At 38.7% G+C, this 17,155-nt stretch overlaps 1 protein-coding gene across 3 annotated transcripts in view; it reads right to left on the bottom strand.

The window, feature by feature from the left end:
- LOC144965795 (oxidoreductase NAD-binding domain-containing protein 1-like) overlaps positions 1 to 16,761 on the bottom strand; it is a 29,607-nt gene extending 12,846 nt beyond the window's left edge. The window contains exons 1-2 of one of the 3 annotated variants that reach the window (XM_078901516.1): positions 16,722 to 16,761; positions 15,179 to 15,294 (exon numbers count right to left, since the gene is read on the bottom strand). In XM_078901516.1, coding sequence (XP_078757642.1) covers positions 15,179 to 15,294; positions 16,722 to 16,724 — 119 coding nt within the window. In that variant the 5' untranslated portion in view covers positions 16,725 to 16,761. Of the gene's footprint in view, positions 1 to 15,178; positions 15,295 to 16,440; positions 16,554 to 16,721 lie in introns of those variants that run through there. The other 2 variants (XM_078901515.1, XM_078901517.1) reach the window with 2 other exon arrangements.
- Positions 16,762 to 17,155: the final 394 nt, after the last annotated feature.

Raw genomic sequence — 17,155 nt, 5'->3', positions numbered from 1 at the left:
GTGTCATTTTTTGACATATGACCGTTGCAGCGTCTTGACAGAGTGTCATAATACAATATTAGTCGTTTAAATGCAGCTCGATTGTTTGATACAAATGAATGGTTGATCTTTCTAGAAATTGAACTAAACCACTTCAAATTTTAAAGGTGTTAGTTAACATTAAAAAATGTGGTGTGACAAAAATCTCTAGCGATATAACGGGCTGTTTCTTTCCATGTTGTTGATATAGGTGGGGATACTGTACCAAGAAAAACAAGGACACGTGTATTTGGGAAGGGGAGATTTCAGGGGTTATGATGGAGAAGGGGACAGGAGGAGGGGGTATGGGAGAAGGGGACAAGAGGAGGGGGGTATGGGAGAAGGGGACAAGAGGAGGGGGGTATGGGAGAAGGGGACAAGAGGAGGGGGGTATGGGAGTAGGGGACAAGAGGAGGGGGGTATGGGAGTAGGGGACAAGAGGAGGGGGGTATGGTAGGAGGGGACAGGAGGAGGGGGGTATGGTAGGAGGGGACAGGAGGAGGGGGGTATGGGAGAAGGGGACAGGAGGAGGGGGTAGTATGGGAGAACTTGAAGGAGAGAGGGAAGAAAGGGTGAAGAGGAAGGGGTAGGGGTGTTTATAATCAATCTGATTATTAGCTGCTAGCCTATATAATAAGGAAGAAATTAATACCTACTACCTAGGTTCTACCTACAATTTGCCATTCGTATCGTTGCCTTTTGTTGGAGATATTGCATTCGACACTTTTGTTTTATTTATAAACCGTGTTTTTCAAGATTCAAGTAGGAATTCATTGGATATACTTTGATTTTACAATGGAGGTAAGCAAGTCTTTAAAAATATTTCTGATTTTAATTTGATATTAAGACCATTGCTTTGCCACAGTAGTATCTGTATGTACAATGATAGTCATCCACTTTAGCTTGACAAGTTTAATGTTATTGTTTAGCATTATTTAGTCATACGCTTATAAGAAATAACAGTACAATGCTAAAACACGTGGAGAGGTCTTTGATCTTCCTATTAATTTCAAAGACAATATCTTTACAAATTTTATAATACACACTCTGTCACAAAATGAAATACTGTTAACACCTATTATGTCGGTAAATGTGATAAACGTTTTTAATCCTTTTTTAAAGGAATTAATCAATTATATACCGTATTTCATTTATTTATTAATTTTATTTTTGAGTTTAATTGAGCTTTTTTTTCCCAACAGAGACAACTGAGATTTGCATTATGTGCTTTTTTATTTGGGGGAGGGGGTATTAATCATAAAAACTTTAATCAGAATAATGCGTTCATTAGATGAGTTATTGTTTTATCCTACTTTTTTTTTTTCAGAGCGACTATTTGTCCAGCTCAGATGACTCTCTGGATTATCCTCTTCTTGAAATGACACAGTTGAAGAGACAAATAGAATTAAAAAGACTTGGATCTTCTTTGATCCAAAATATACCTGCAATGACAACCAGCAACACCACCATGCCCACAGTGGCCACCACCAACACCAACATACCTTCAGTGACCACCAGAACATTCACCATGCCCGCAGTGTCAACCACCAACTGTGCCATGCCTTCAGTGACCACCACAACCATCACGTTGCCCGCAGTGACCATTAACAATTCCACCATGCCTTCAGTGACCGTTAACAATTCCACCATGCCTGCAATGACCAGCGCCATCTCCACCTTGCCCGCAGTGACCATTAACAACTCCACCATGTCTTCAGTGACCACCACCATAACCACCATGCCTTCAGTAATCACCACCATCTCCACCATGCCTTCAGTGACCAGCACCATCTCCACCATGCCGTCAGTGACCAGTACCATGCCCGCAGTGACCGTTAACAACTCCACCATGCCTTCGGTCACCACCACCAACTCTACCATGCCTTCAGTGGCCAGCATCAACTCTACCATGCCTTCAGTGACCAGCACCATTTCCACCATGCCTTCAGTGACCAGCACCATCTTCACCATGCCTTCAGTGACCAGCACCATCTCCACCATGCCCGCAGTGACCATTAACAACTCCACAATGTCTTCAGTGACCAACACCATTTCCACCATGCCTTCAGTGACCAGCACCATCTCCACCATGCCCGCAGTGACCATTAACAACTCCACAATGTCTTCAGTGACCACCACCATATCCACCATGCCTTCAGTGACCACCACCATCTCCACCATGCCTTCAGTGACCAGTACCATGCCCGCAGTGACCGTTAACAACTCCACCATGCCTTCGGTCACCACCACCAACTCTACCATGCCTTCAGTGACCAGCACCATCTCCACCATGCCTTCAGTGACCAGCACCATGCCCGCACTAACCATTAACAACTCCGCCATGAGTTCAGTGACCGTTAACAACTCCACCATGCCTTCAGTGGCCAGCATCAACTCTATCATGCCCTCAGTAACAATTAACAACTCCACCATGCCTTCAGTGACCATTAACAACTCCCCAATGCCCGGAGTGTCCACTACTAACTCCGTCATGCCTTCAGTGGCCACCACAATCTTCACTATGTCCGCAGTGACCACCACCATGCCAGTAGTGACCACCACCAACTCCATCATGCCTTCAGTGACCACCACTGTCTTCACCAGTCCTGCAATGACCACCACCAACACTACCATGCCCTCGGTGACCTCTACCAACTCCATCATGCCTTCAACGACCACCACCTTCACCATGCCCGCAGTGACCACCACAACATTTAATACATTTGTAACGACCACCACCAGTGTAATGCCTTCGTTAGCATTGGATCCTACGACGTCTTTCGGTAATGGTTGCGAATCACCAATTGATTTCGAAATAATTGAGCGATTTATTGATAGTGCTCCAGATTTTTATCTTTCAAATGCGGACGGTTGCACAGATAATAAAAATTCGAATTGGAAATATGATAAGCGTCCCAGTAAGAGGAAAAGTGCTGAAGAAGCCGAGAAACGTTTTTTGAACTTGCAACTAGCGCTACTGGACGTTGAAAGCGATAATAATGATGGTGAATATTACATTCCAACTGACCCTGACTTATCAGATTCGGCTCCTACCAAAAACACGAATTCTGATCAAGAATCAAGCTTTAACCTATGTGATGAAAACAATCGTGATGATCTAATCTTGTCTGATGATAGGCATCAAGAGCCAAAACAAAAGCGAAGAAAAACTGTAAAGGAACGAGATCAAACAAGAGTGTTAAGGGAAGAAAGTATAAAATTAAAGTATTCTCTTAAACCGGGGTGCCCTAGAATTTGTAAGAAAAAATGCTGTGACAGATTTTCCGAGGATGAAAGACAGCAAATCAATTCAGATTTCTGGGATTTAGATTGGAGTCTGAGGAGAATGTTTGTTCTTCAGTGCGTTTCTAAAAAAACATGTGATTCACAAACCGGAAAAGAGAAAACCTCCCGAAAAAAAGCAACATTTAGCTACAATCTTAGGAAACCAGACGGGTTATATGATAAAGTCTGTAAAACATTTTTCTTAACCACGTTAGGTTTCAAACCTAAAAACGACAGTATCATCACTGAGTGTTTTAAATCTGTCAAAGAAGACAAACAAAGCGTCCAGGAAAGCCCTAAGGACCAACGTGGCCATCACATTCCTACGCATAAAGTTGACCACGCAATCATCATGCAACATATTGAAAAATACAATCCGGCGGTTCCCCATTATCGGAGAGAGCACGCACCAAATCGGCGCTATATTCCCTCTGATGTGACCATTGTCGATATGCATCAAAACTTTGTAAAAACGGCTCATAGTGCAAGACTCAGGAAGATAACATATGAGCTATACCGCAGTGTGCTCGAGGAAATGAACATCTCTTTTGCGTTATTAGGTGGTGAAGAATGCGAAGAATGCGCAAAAGGAAACATTCATAAACTCAGCTGCACGGTTGAAAATAACGAATGCGCGGAATGCATAAAACTAAAAAAACATATTGAAAGATCAGCCCAAGCAAGGCTTTATTATAGGGCCGATGCAGAGAAAAAAAAGAAAGAATCCGAGATAATTGTGTCAGCTGACCTTCAAAAGATAATAATGCTCCCACGTTTGGATCAGTATAAAAGTGGGCTGTTCACAAGGAGAATATCAGCCATGAATGAAACATTCGCTTACGTGGGTGAAAGCAAGACAGTTCCAGGGGCAAATAGAATTAATACAGTTTGCTTGTGGCATGAAGGGATAAGTGGACGAAGGGATGAAGACATCGCATCGGCGTTTTGGGAGTTTCTAAAAAAAAATAGGGATGCTAAAAAGGTGGTTTTCTGGCTGGACAACTGCAGTGGTCAGAATAAGAATTGGACTCTAATCACCGTGCTTGCTGCTGCAGTCAATTCCGACCACCTTATAAATACTGATGAAATTGTGTTACGTTACTTTGAACCAGGACACACATTCATGTCAGCAGATTCTGTCCATCACTCAATAGAGAGGGAAATGAAAAAAATGGGCAAAGTATTTGATTTTAATGATTTCATTAGTTGCGCAAAAAATGCTGGATGTGAGACTTTAGTTATGAATCACGATCGATTTGTTCACTGGCAATCTGGAACAAGCCAGTATAAACTTAAAAAAGCTACGGACAGACCTTACCTTGCGGACTTATCGACTATTTCATTTAAACGGGATCAAACTCCATGTTCTACAAGTCATGGTATGGTGAAGACGAAAAAGAGTTCGAATTCATAAGAAAACATTTCACATTGACCACGGAACAAAGTACTAGAACAAAACCACGTGGCATTAGACCAGATAAAAAAATGGACATTATAACAAAACTGGTACCACTGATGCCGGTCAACAGACGCACATTCTGGCAAGAGCTGCCTATTGACGATTCGTCCCTAGACCTTACGATAAATACAGATTACTAACTTTTTTTTCTCAAGTATTGATAATAATAGTTGTTGGTTCCTAATTGAGACATCATCATCAGTATCATCATCATCGCCATCATCTTTATCATCATCATCATCATCATCATTATTATCACCCTCATCATCATCATCATTATTATCATCTTCATCCTCATTATCATTTTCATCGTCATCATCATTATCATCATCATCACTATCATCACCATCATTTTCTTGGTTCATTCCTTTGTTAGCCATTAGTGAATAAAATAGTTGATACTTTTAATATATTATTTTGTTCCTAGTTTGTTCTTTAGATTAATTTAAGTATGTCCCAGACACTTGTCAAGATATTTTTTTATTTCTGGGGCTATCAATCGGGTCTTGAGATATGACACTCGACTTCGGATCGGAAAGTCCAGCATTTTTGTCCCACTCTGAGCAGCGCATAGTTAAGTCATTGGAAAAGGCCCTTTACTCTCATTATCCCATCGTGCTCAGGTGTAAAAGGAGCACCTGGCCGTTACCTGCGTTTTCTCTGTCGAAAACAATTGTATTATCGCCTAACAGGCGTCATGTCTTGTCCTACATGTTGTGTGCTGCTGTTGGCGAGGAACCCCTTCGAAAGCGCTTTGAGCACCATTAGTGGATATTGCGATATGTAAATTTTCAAGTTTCTTTTGCTTTGAATTTCCGATTACCCATCGCCTCAAAAACAGTATTATGTCGGGGAAAATCAGATGACAAAAAGTAAATTGAATGGTAAAGCAAACAAAATAGGACATTTTAATTTTTAACCTTTTGTTTATGTTTAAATTTCTTCTTTTTAAAATATAAAAATGTTGTCACAAGTGTCATTTTTCTGTCTAAAAATGCTATTTTTATCATCTGAACCGTCTCGACATACTGTATTAAGGCAATAGGTCACATTTTACCTTGCCGACCTAAAAGTTTGAATCGGAGAAGAAGTTCAATTGAAAAGCTCATGACAGTCCTTATGAGATACGGTATCATACGTCTCACGATACAACCACAGAACCTCGTATATTCTAACATACGGTATTGGATGCATTATGATGCAACGATAAAACACAGTATAATGTGACATACGGTGTTGGGTGCATTGCGATGCAGCGATAAAACACCGTATAAACTGAGATACGGTGTTTACTGCTCTCCAATACAATGACAAAACCCCGTATAACAGTTTTTGCAACTTTTCGCATAGTCACGATCAATATTTTTCATTATAATTGTTCAATAACGATAGAGTAAAAGAAGACCTTTCGATTGATATCAAATTTGTATATATAAGGTGTATGGTTACCGTAGAAAGTTGAGATGAATTTTGAACAGTTTTTCGGCTCTCCTGTAAAATCAGGTTTTGCCATTATACGGGGTTTTGTCGCTGTACGGCAGAAGTGAGGACCGCCGGCGGTCTTCCTCTTTGGGACTGGACCACGGTTCACAGCTAAAAGACCGTGGGACCGGTCCTCGGTCCGGTCCTCAGCGCGGCACTAGTACTCGTCGACTTATTTGTTTTCCTTCTAACTCTCGATTCTACGGAAATGGCTTCTTTATTAATGAAAAATGGAAGCATTTAATCAATAAATGTTGGAAGGTATCTGACCGTTGTTGTGTATTACAACTACAAGGGGACATATCAAAAAACCCAAACAACAAACACCAATGTAAAAACAAACAAAGGACCATTTCCGTCATCAATGTTTATGCACCAACACCGGTAAGAGCAAAAAAAAAAATTCCAGGAAGAAATAAAACGTTTATACAGAAATATCAACAAAGCTATTAATAATCTAGGAAATAAAACACTTCTAAGAATAGCTGGAGATTTCAACGCTAAAGTTGGTCAAACGGGAAGAAGGTGATAATTGGGTTCAACAGTCACTTCCCTCGTAATGACGTATAGTAACTTAGTTACTGGTTCTAAACTATCGGAACAATGGCGGACGCCCTTTGAAATACTTCTCCGAATAGCAGAAAAGTGTATCCAGAGGAGAAAAAATTATACATCTGGTCATGTTTTGCCTTTTATACATTCTGATCATATGAAATGTGGGAAAGTACCGATTTTCTTTGTTTAGAACCAAGCTGTTCGTTGCTGGCGGACGTGAGATCAGACTATTGAATCCTATTGCCTCGGGTCTTATTCGAAGGGTAAACGAAATTATAACGGAGAAAGACTGGTGGATATTTGCGCAAATAAACAGTTATTTGTAACAAACAGCGCATTTAATCACGCTTCTAGACACCAAACGACGTGGGTAGGACAGAGGAAAAATAAAGAAACAGGAGCAGTTATCAACATTTACAACTAAATTGACTTTATTCTGCGCAGACAAAGACACAACAAAATCATAACAAATGCAAGATCATACGCTGGCACCTTGATAACAACAGACCATAGACTAGTTAAAACAAATTTTGTAATCGAATGGCACAAACAACCAAGAAAATACAGCACAACAATTCATAAACCAAAAATAAACATTACAAATATTGTCAACAACTCACGATGTCGTAAACAATACCAACGACAACTTAATACTGAACTAGACAATTTCACGAACAACAACACACCAAACGAAGCATGGCTACGTGTACGAAGTACAATAATAAATACTGCAATTCAAAAAGTAGTGTTGGGTTATTCGATCGCTTTTACTCGATCGACATCCGAGCGCGAAGCCACGAGTCACCGTCCGATCTCAATTCCGGAAGAGCGAGTTGATAAAACGATCATTCGAGTTGACGAGTAGAGACGAGCTTGAGACGATCTTGAGACTTGAGACGAGCTTGAGACGATCTTGAGACTTGAGACGATCACGATCCGAGCGAGTTGAGGGGTAACGAGTAACGAGTGTTTCGAATCATATCAAACGATCACAGTTTGCCATCCGATACCAATCGCCAACGTTTGCACACGGTAGTCTGTGGTTCTTCCACAGCCCTCATTTCTTGTCAGATGTTAGTGTGTCTGGGTGGCAGGGAAATTCGTGTAGGTGTATCACGCGTGTGTGACAAGACTTCATTAAACCTACTAAAGGTTGAATATCACACACACACACACACACACACACAGACAGACAGACAGACAGACACTATGGCTATTTCTATGACACACACGCATCCATCTATCAATGAACACTACCCTACAGTAAAGTAAAACGTTAGCTTTGAATATGGAATGTTTCAATGTTAGATGCCTGTGTAATTTGTTAGTTCCCATCATCATCATCATCATCATCATCATCATCATCATCATCATCATCATCATCATCATCATCATCATCATTAGGGGCAGCGTGGCTCAGCGGTTCGGTCTTTGGTTCGCACCCCAAAGGTACCGAGTTCGATCACCCGCCGCTGCACTGTGTGGCCTTGAGCAAGTCACCTCGTCCTAGCTCAATTTGCGGCGCTGCACTGTGGCTGACGCCTGGGTTATTCCAGTCTTCCCTTAGAATAGACCGTAGAGAAAAACCTCCCCTATGGGATGAATAACGGGAATTTTATTTATCATTATTTTTATAATTTATTTATCTTCACCATCATTATCAGCAGGAGCAGCAGCCCAGCATCATCATCACCTTAATAAAATAAATATCAACACATGTTAATGTAATCATCAATCAAAACAGCTCGCAGAATTCACAAATTGCTCCTAAAAGACCATACCTAGGAAAAAAACAAAACAAATACTATTGCTAACTTATCTGAAAAGGAATAGTTTCAAAAGAATCCTAAAATTATTAAAGCTCGGGAGCGTCTTTGATTTCTTTGTCTAATTTATTCCATACTTTTGGGGACCCGACAGAGAAAGATTTTCAGCTAACTATAGTTTATAATATGGGAACATTAATCAGTCGTTTATATTGGAATCGGAGTGGTCAAGCAGGTGTATGAATTCAAAGCTCATTTCCACGGATCAATGAACTTCATAATAATTCAATTTTCCCCCTAGCAGGCCATACAAACCTACATCCATTTCATAAAGTACCAGTCGCCTGTTTCGGGTCTTTTTTGTACTAAAACTCTTAATAGTATCCGTCACTGCTTATAGATAGTTATACATTCACACCTGAGTCGAGTAAAGTAATGTGTGGTAAGTGCCTTACACAAGGACTTAACTTCGGGATCAGAATTTTCCAGGATCACTGTCACCCACTCGACCACTTACAACGCTTAACATCGCTTGATTTATGACAAGAAGAGACACCTTACCGCTGAGCCACAGAACAACTAATAATCACAACATTAAGGATCGCAACAAATGCATGCTTTTAATCTTTTTTAAAAAAGTACTTCTTCAGAGCTATTGGGCCCGATGAAGCCGGAGTTCAGTCCGGTTTCCATATCGGAAAACTTACGAAAGCAATTGCCCATTAGTCTATCGCAAGGAACTTTCCGCCAGATTTAACAGACTTTGCTTCCCAATCACTACTAGGTAGACAAGGGGTCAGAATATATGTATCTACTTCACCCGGAATCGAGCTCGGTTCCCTTGCATGTTAAGCGAGTGCACTACCTACTGAGCTATTGGGACCCCAAACTTTTAATAGGATGCTAGTAAATCGAAAAGTGCTTTCCGTTGATCTAAAATAGCGTCCACCCAGCTACATACCTACTTCCACTTTAATGGACTGAGCAATAAAAAAAATTAAAAACAAATTGACTGAACTCAGAAACGACGCCGATCCCTATTGTGCGTTCCAAGTTAGGTAATCCCATACATCTTTTAAAAAGACTAAGGATAAAACTACCCCTTCTTCCCATTCCCAAAAAAAAGGAAACAAAAACAAACAAAACAAAAAAAAAACACCAAAAAAAAAAAACACAACAAAATGAAGAGAAAAAAAAGAAACCAAACAAAGTAACTAAATGTAAATAAATAAATAGTCTCGGGTTTGGTGTTTGGATGTCAGAAAAGCACCCCCCCCCCCCCAAAAAAAAAAAAAAAAAAACCAAAACAAAAAAACCCCCCAAAACTCAACAAAACAACAACAGCCACAACAACAACAACAGCACACACACACACACACACACACACACACACACATACATACATACACAAAGAAAAACTAAACAGGAAGTAACAATGTTAAATATTCATATTCCTGCCCAAATTTTAAAGCAACCTAACTAAGCCGAGAGCAGGAAAGGCAACAACCGTAATATCACCTGTTTAAATAAAATTAATAGCAGTAGTAAATAGGCTATAAGATAAAGATTTGAACATGTGTGATGAAAGGTAACCGACAAAGCAAAAGCGCGCGCCTCGATGACGACCAGTGACAAATGTGAGGTGGGGGCGGTTATGTAGGTTACACCCGACAACTTTTGGCGCGACATAAATATGAAATATGTCAAGGTGAATATCGCTGTATTCCTTCTCTGATTAGGGGGGGGGGGGGGGTTGACGTGCCACCCCATCACCAAATCAACAACTGATGCAGTTTTGATGGCGTGTGTGTGTGTGTGTGTGTGTGTGCGTGTGTGTGCCTGTGTGTGCGTGCGTGTGTGGGTGTGTGCGTATGATGCGACGAACGATCATAAAAAAAAATTAATTAAAATAAATAAAATCAAGGCTTCCAAACAGCCAGATTTTTTCTTGGCCAAATAGTCAAATAGAACCTCACATTATCAAACACCACAATCATCCTGACTCCCTTGAAAAACTCATTGATTTTAATTAATAAAACAATCGACTACAGTTGGATAAAACTTATCTTTTCATTTTTTTTTTAAATAAAAGATTTTTTTTTAAAATGAATAATAATAGAAAAACATTTCTTAGTAACCAATTTTGAACTTGGCCATCTGGCAGCCCCCATCATAACCAGCTGCAGTCAAGCCAGCCACAGACATAAGAGAGGGAGGGGACTGTGAAGTTTCCTGTGGCAACCGAGATGCTCGTGTTTTTTTTTCAAACGAATCACTGCTCGATGACGTCACTGACTCGAAACCCGCTCGAAACCGACTCGATTTTAGAGGACTCGATCGAAAACCCGCTCGATTTGATCGTTTCAAACTCGACCCAGCACTATCAAAAAGCCGGGACAACTACAACCAATCGACAAGGCCGTACGTATGACACTGCCATCATAGCTCAATAATCCAACAAAAAGATTTACGAATAAGAATACGAAACTAAAAAAAAAAAAAAAAGGAAGGAGAAAGACAGAAACTAAGATATATGAACGAAACAAAATATTGCACAGCATTAGACACAGTGTAATCGAATTTAGAATTGGACAAAAAAGTTGATAACATTAGTAAATGCAAAAACGATCAAGCAATGTACAAAACTGTGAGACTAATAAATCAAAGACCATTTGAAAACCCAAAGATAGAGGATGACTCGGGCAAATTAATCATTAACCCCAATGACATTTCGAATGTTCTTTTGAATTTTATAAAACAAAATTTCAAGACAACAAAACACCACACGTTAGCTCATTTGAGGGAGATCCCCGACCACTATTTAAACATATTACCTCAAGAGATGTGAGAAATGCTTTTAATAGTCTAAATAACAACAGTGCACGGGGAGAAGATGGAGTATGCGCTGAACTACTAAAATATGGACCACCTTTATTCGATGAACACATAGCGGACATTTTCAATCAGACGTTCGAACATCATCAGAAACTGGATATTAATAAAGGGGAGCTGATATCATTACAAAAGCCAGGAAAAACAAAAGGCCCTCCACAGAATTTGAGAGAAATTACTCTGCTTAATACAATTAGAAAATCGTTCTCCCTGATCACACTGAATAGAATTAGACCGGTTGTTGAAAATTATTTGTCACATAGTCAAAGTGGATTCAGGACGGAGAGAAGTACGTACTGCAGATGTAGTTTGGACCCACAAATGGCTTGCTGCCAAACCCCTGTTAGAAAAAATAAAAATCGTTATGACTGGAATAGATATGTCTGCCGCCTTCGATACTATCAATCGCCAATCCTTATTAAGATTATGACAAGAATAGATATGGAAGATGAAGTTAGATTAATTCGATTCCTTATTACTACTATCATTATTATTATTATTATTATTATTATTATTATTATTATTATTATTATTATTATTATTATTATTATTATTATTATTATTATCATTATCATTATCATTATCATTATTATTATATTATTATTATTATTATTATTATTATTATTATTATTATTATCATTATCATTATCATTATTATTATTATTATTATTATTGTTATTATTATTATTATTATTATTATTATTATTATTATTATTATTATTATTATTATTAGCGGAAGTTAGATTAATTCGATTCCTTATTACTACTATCATTCCTTATTATTATTATTATTATTATTATTATTATTATTATTATTATTATTATTATATTATTATTATTACATTATCACTTCTTTTATATTCGTCTAACACTGTTTCCTTCATCTCTTGTGATATCTATTGATCTCTGTAAAGTATGTTTTTTTTAACTCACACTTTTCGATATTTTCATGTAATTCCTGCTGCGAGCATCCCCGATATCGTAACCAGCATAAAAGTGTAGTTAACAATTTTTTGTCATGCTTTTCCCCACACATTTTAACCACTTGAAAAGCGACAAGTTCTTTCAACTCCGCCTGCACAGAAATGCTTGCAATGAAAGGGGGCAAATAGAACTTCAAAGCACGTTTCCAGATCTTGAGACTATTCTAGAGTACCCTCTTTGATTCTGTTTGCATGCTTTGTGTCTTAGCCAAAGTGCACACATTTGCAGGTCTGATAATCAAACGCAATTATGGGCTTGATTTAGTATTTTTGTCAGGGAAACTATTTCGCTCTGGTTTCAGAGTATCCATTTCCATTTCAACAATGTGCCCATAACAATTTGGGTTATCAGAACTGCAAATAAGTAAACGCTGGTCTTTGACCTTCATAACCTTTCTTCTAATCAATCCAGGTCCCAACATTAGTACAGTAATTTATTATAGGATTCTTAGTTTGGTTTATTAAATCATCATCATCATCATCATCATCATCATCATCATCATCATCATCATCATCATCATCATCATCATCATCATCATCATCATCATCATCATCATCATCATCATCATCATCATCATATTATTATTATTATTATTATTATCATTATTATTATTATTATTATTATTATTATTATTATTATTATTATTATTATTATTATTATTATTATTATTATTATTATATTATTACTATTATCTTATTATTATTATTATTATTATTATTATTATTATTATTATTATTATTATTATTATTATTATTATTATCGTTTTCGTCATTGATATTACTACTATCACTGATACTACTACTACTTTACTGCTGTTACTACTACTACTACTACTACTACTACTACTACTACTACTACTACTACTACTACTACTACTACTACTACTACTACTACTACTACTTCTACAAATATCGTTTCTGTCGCAGGTAAAAGAAACGACCCGACCAGATTTTGCCTACTGCACACACACACACACACACACGCACACACACACACACAAAAGCACACACACACACACACACACACACACACAAACACGCGCGCGCGCGCGCGCGTGAAGAAACAAAAGAAGAAACAAAGGTCGTTTTGTGGTCGTTTCCGTGGAGGTGGCCTTTTCTAGCGACTCAACTATGCGCCGCTCAGACTGTGACTTCCGGTCTAAAGGCGTTTGCAATACCACAAGACTACATAGCCGCTTTGGGCTACGGGTCTCGCTATAATAAGTACACGTCGGTCAACATTATTATAAGTTAGAAGAAAATCAGCCTCATCCTTAAAAGGTTAATGGTTACTGGGAACCCAAAAATTGGAAACATGATGATGATAATGATAATTATCCACCTTCGTCCTTTTTATCGAAGTAATAAATAAATGAGCTGATGACTAAAATGTTTCCTCTCCTACGCTTAGTTCAGAAAAGTGAGTGGAGCAGGCACTTATGTTGATAACAACAAGAGATGAAGTGAGTAGGAAAGTGCCAGAAGACAATAGAGAATAACATAAGTGCCTGCTCCACTCACTTTTCTCTCAGCTCTTTGTTACAGGTTTTAGCCAGCCATTTTCACTAAATTGTATGAAATCCGTTTAGGGTTACAATTAGTTTAGTGTGTTAATACTATTGATACGTTATATCCGGCTGGCGGATGTTGTGAGCGTTTTGGATAAACTCAAAGCATCAATATTAGTCAGCATTTTTAGATAATAGACGTCTATAATTTATCTATATCGTAAAACAGCTATTTTTTTTTAAAAAGTGTTTCATCTTCAAATTATCTAATCAGATTTGAAAATACCTTTTTCAAAAATAAAAATGTGTCTCTGCCATTAAATAGTTCTTCCCTTGTGCTCTTCTCGTGTTATGTGGTCTTGTGGTTTGACACTCGCCTTCCAACTCGTATGTTCCTTGTTCCAGTACTGCTATGGGCAGCGCAAAGTTAAGTCCTTGGAAAAGGCTCTTGGTCCTATTATTCTCTCATAGCGCTCATGTTTAAAATGAGTATCTGGTCGTAGCCATCGTTAACGGACACAAGAACCCACTAGGACTTATAGTTTGACGTCATTCTTTATGTCTTTGCACCACCAAGCGAGTTGTAGCGTAGCCATCGTTATGTTAAGCCTGATACTGAAATCCAAAAGGACTGGCAGTTTGACGTCATTATTAAAGGTTTTTGCACCGCCTCGTGAGTTGTCGTTAGTAGAGCTCATGGAAACAAGTTATTTCATTGTTTGAACTATTGAATACAACTCACGATTTGTTTTCTTTTGTGGCAAAAGACTGGCATTTTGACGTCATTTTTTGGTCAATATCAGGCCATAACTTTACGAAGGCCACGGTTGTAGTTAGTAAAGCTCAAGGGAAACAAGTGATCCCATTGGTTGACCTTTTGAATACAACTCACGATTTGTTTTCTTTTGTGGCCAAAAACTTGTACTTTGACGTCATATTTTGGTCAGTGTCAGGCTATAGATAGTATGCGCTTATCTAAGAAGTTCACAACGTTGCCATCCGGAAGTATAACGGACCAACACACAAAACTATGTGTAACCGTGAACGTTAAAAGTCTGGATAACACAGTTAAATGAGAATTACTCATAAACGTGGATGGCAAAAAACAATAACAAAAGACCTGAGTGACGTCATCTTCGTTCTATCCATAAGTTAACGATGGCTACGATCTGGTCCACCCCGACATGATACCATTTTGGGGTGGTAGGTCAAATTAATTTATTTGTTTACCATTGTCCAGCCTTGAACGAGAGTTGAGAGTCCTCTACAAGTAAGACAATTCGTTTGATCGTTTCGGATTCTTGATGGACTTCTACAACTGTAGCACTGGACAGGGGACGCCCGGGCTGAACGACAACATGGAGAAACACAGTAAAATACGAGGCAGTTGTTTTGTGCAGATGAGATGAGATGAAACCAAACTGATGATGTTTATGTGTGGGGCTTGGGGCGGGGGGCTGAGAGAAAGATGGGATAGAGATATGAGAGAGAGAAAGATAAAGGGAGGGAGAGAGGGAGAGAGAGAGAGAGAGAGAGAGAGAGAGGGAGGGAGGGAGAGAGAGATAGAGAGAGAGAGAGAGAGAGAGAGAGAGAGAGAGAGAGAGAGAGAAGAGACAAGTAAAGAGAGAGCTCTACAAACTGAACCATCGGGACCCCCCGATTGACACCAAAGAGTGAACCAATAATGGCTCTTTTGTGTCGCTGTCCTCCAAGGCCCGAGAATCGATCTTCTCATAGCTTATAGAACAAGCCGACCCGATTCAAAGATCCGATCATGTTTTGTGGAAATCAATATTGGGTAAGTGGGTCCACGTATCAAGTCTTTGCGCAACGTGTTATGTAAACTTGTTATTTTTTCTACCTAAATGGTGTATCGATAAGGTTTCATTGATGGTGTTTTGGTTGTTGTGTTTGTTGTTGTTGTTGTTATTGGTGCTGGTAGTAGTGGTGATCATGATGATGACGATGATGATGATGATGATGATGATGATGATGATGATGATGATGATGATTATAATAATGACGATGATGATTTCGGGAATTCGGTCCCGAATTCGACCTGATAACTACAGTGATGAGACGCAGGCTCCGCTTTGAGGGGCATATCTTACACATGGACGCAGACCGCCTCCTGCGTCGCCTTTTATTGCCTACTTGAAGAGCTCGACAACTAGACCAGCAGGCTTTCTACTACATGGGCTGGATTCTATGCCCATTTACAAAATTGTGACTCGAGCCAGGAACAGACGTGCTTGGTCCCAATATGTGAATTCCCTGTGACCGTGACACTTTTATGCTGATGTAGCATAGCACCATATAGGTGCCGTACTAATGTACAATGCAACTCATACATACATACGATGATGATGATATAAAACATAATAATAATCTTATTTATATGCATTATTTGTATATCAATGCATGAAGACGCATACCAACGTAAAGTTTATACAAAGTCCACAAAACAACAGATTAATGAAAGTGTACCTCACCTCATCACTGTGTTCTATCTCCATGTTGTATCATATAACAATATGATTTAGCAAACCTACACACCTTGACCCATTGAGATACCTTATCACAATGGTATGTAATGTGTCGCAATGTTATGATAGTAGTAAGTCAATGAAGTGTTTAACGTTATAACAAGTGTAACTAAATGACAAATTGCCATATTTATGGACAATAAAGATCTATTATTATTATTATTATTATTATTATTATTATTATTATTATTATTATTATTATTATTATTATTTATGACCTTTCTAACCATATATAGATAGAATGCGCTTGGCCAAGGAGTTCACAACATTGCCATCCGGAAGTATAAAGGACCAACACACAAACTCTGTGTAACCATGAACGTTTATAGTCAGGTTAATACAGTTTAGTGAGAACAACTCACAAACGCGGATGGCAAAAACAATAACAAAGGCCTGAGTGACGTCATCTGCATACTATCTATAGTGACTTTAAAACACACACACACACAAACACAAACACACACACACACACACACATACACACACAGACATCCACACTGTGAAAAAAGTTGCCGTTTCAGTGATGAAGAGGTAAGAAAAGTCGTGACGTCACATCTACTTTTCCGGTTCCAAAATTCTTGGAAGCGTGTATGTAACCATTCCTTCGGAGGACTATAATTAATTGGTTACATATTGAATCATAAGGTAGCATAACTATTTT

The sequence above is a fragment of the Berghia stephanieae genome, chromosome 2 (genome assembly GCF_034508935.2).
Source record: "Berghia stephanieae isolate SIO BIC M18660-M18661 chromosome 2, UCSD_Bste_1.3, whole genome shotgun sequence".
NCBI classification, from domain to species: domain Eukaryota; kingdom Metazoa; phylum Mollusca; class Gastropoda; order Nudibranchia; family Aeolidiidae; genus Berghia; species Berghia stephanieae.
This window is presented reverse-complemented; position numbering and strand designations above follow the sequence as displayed.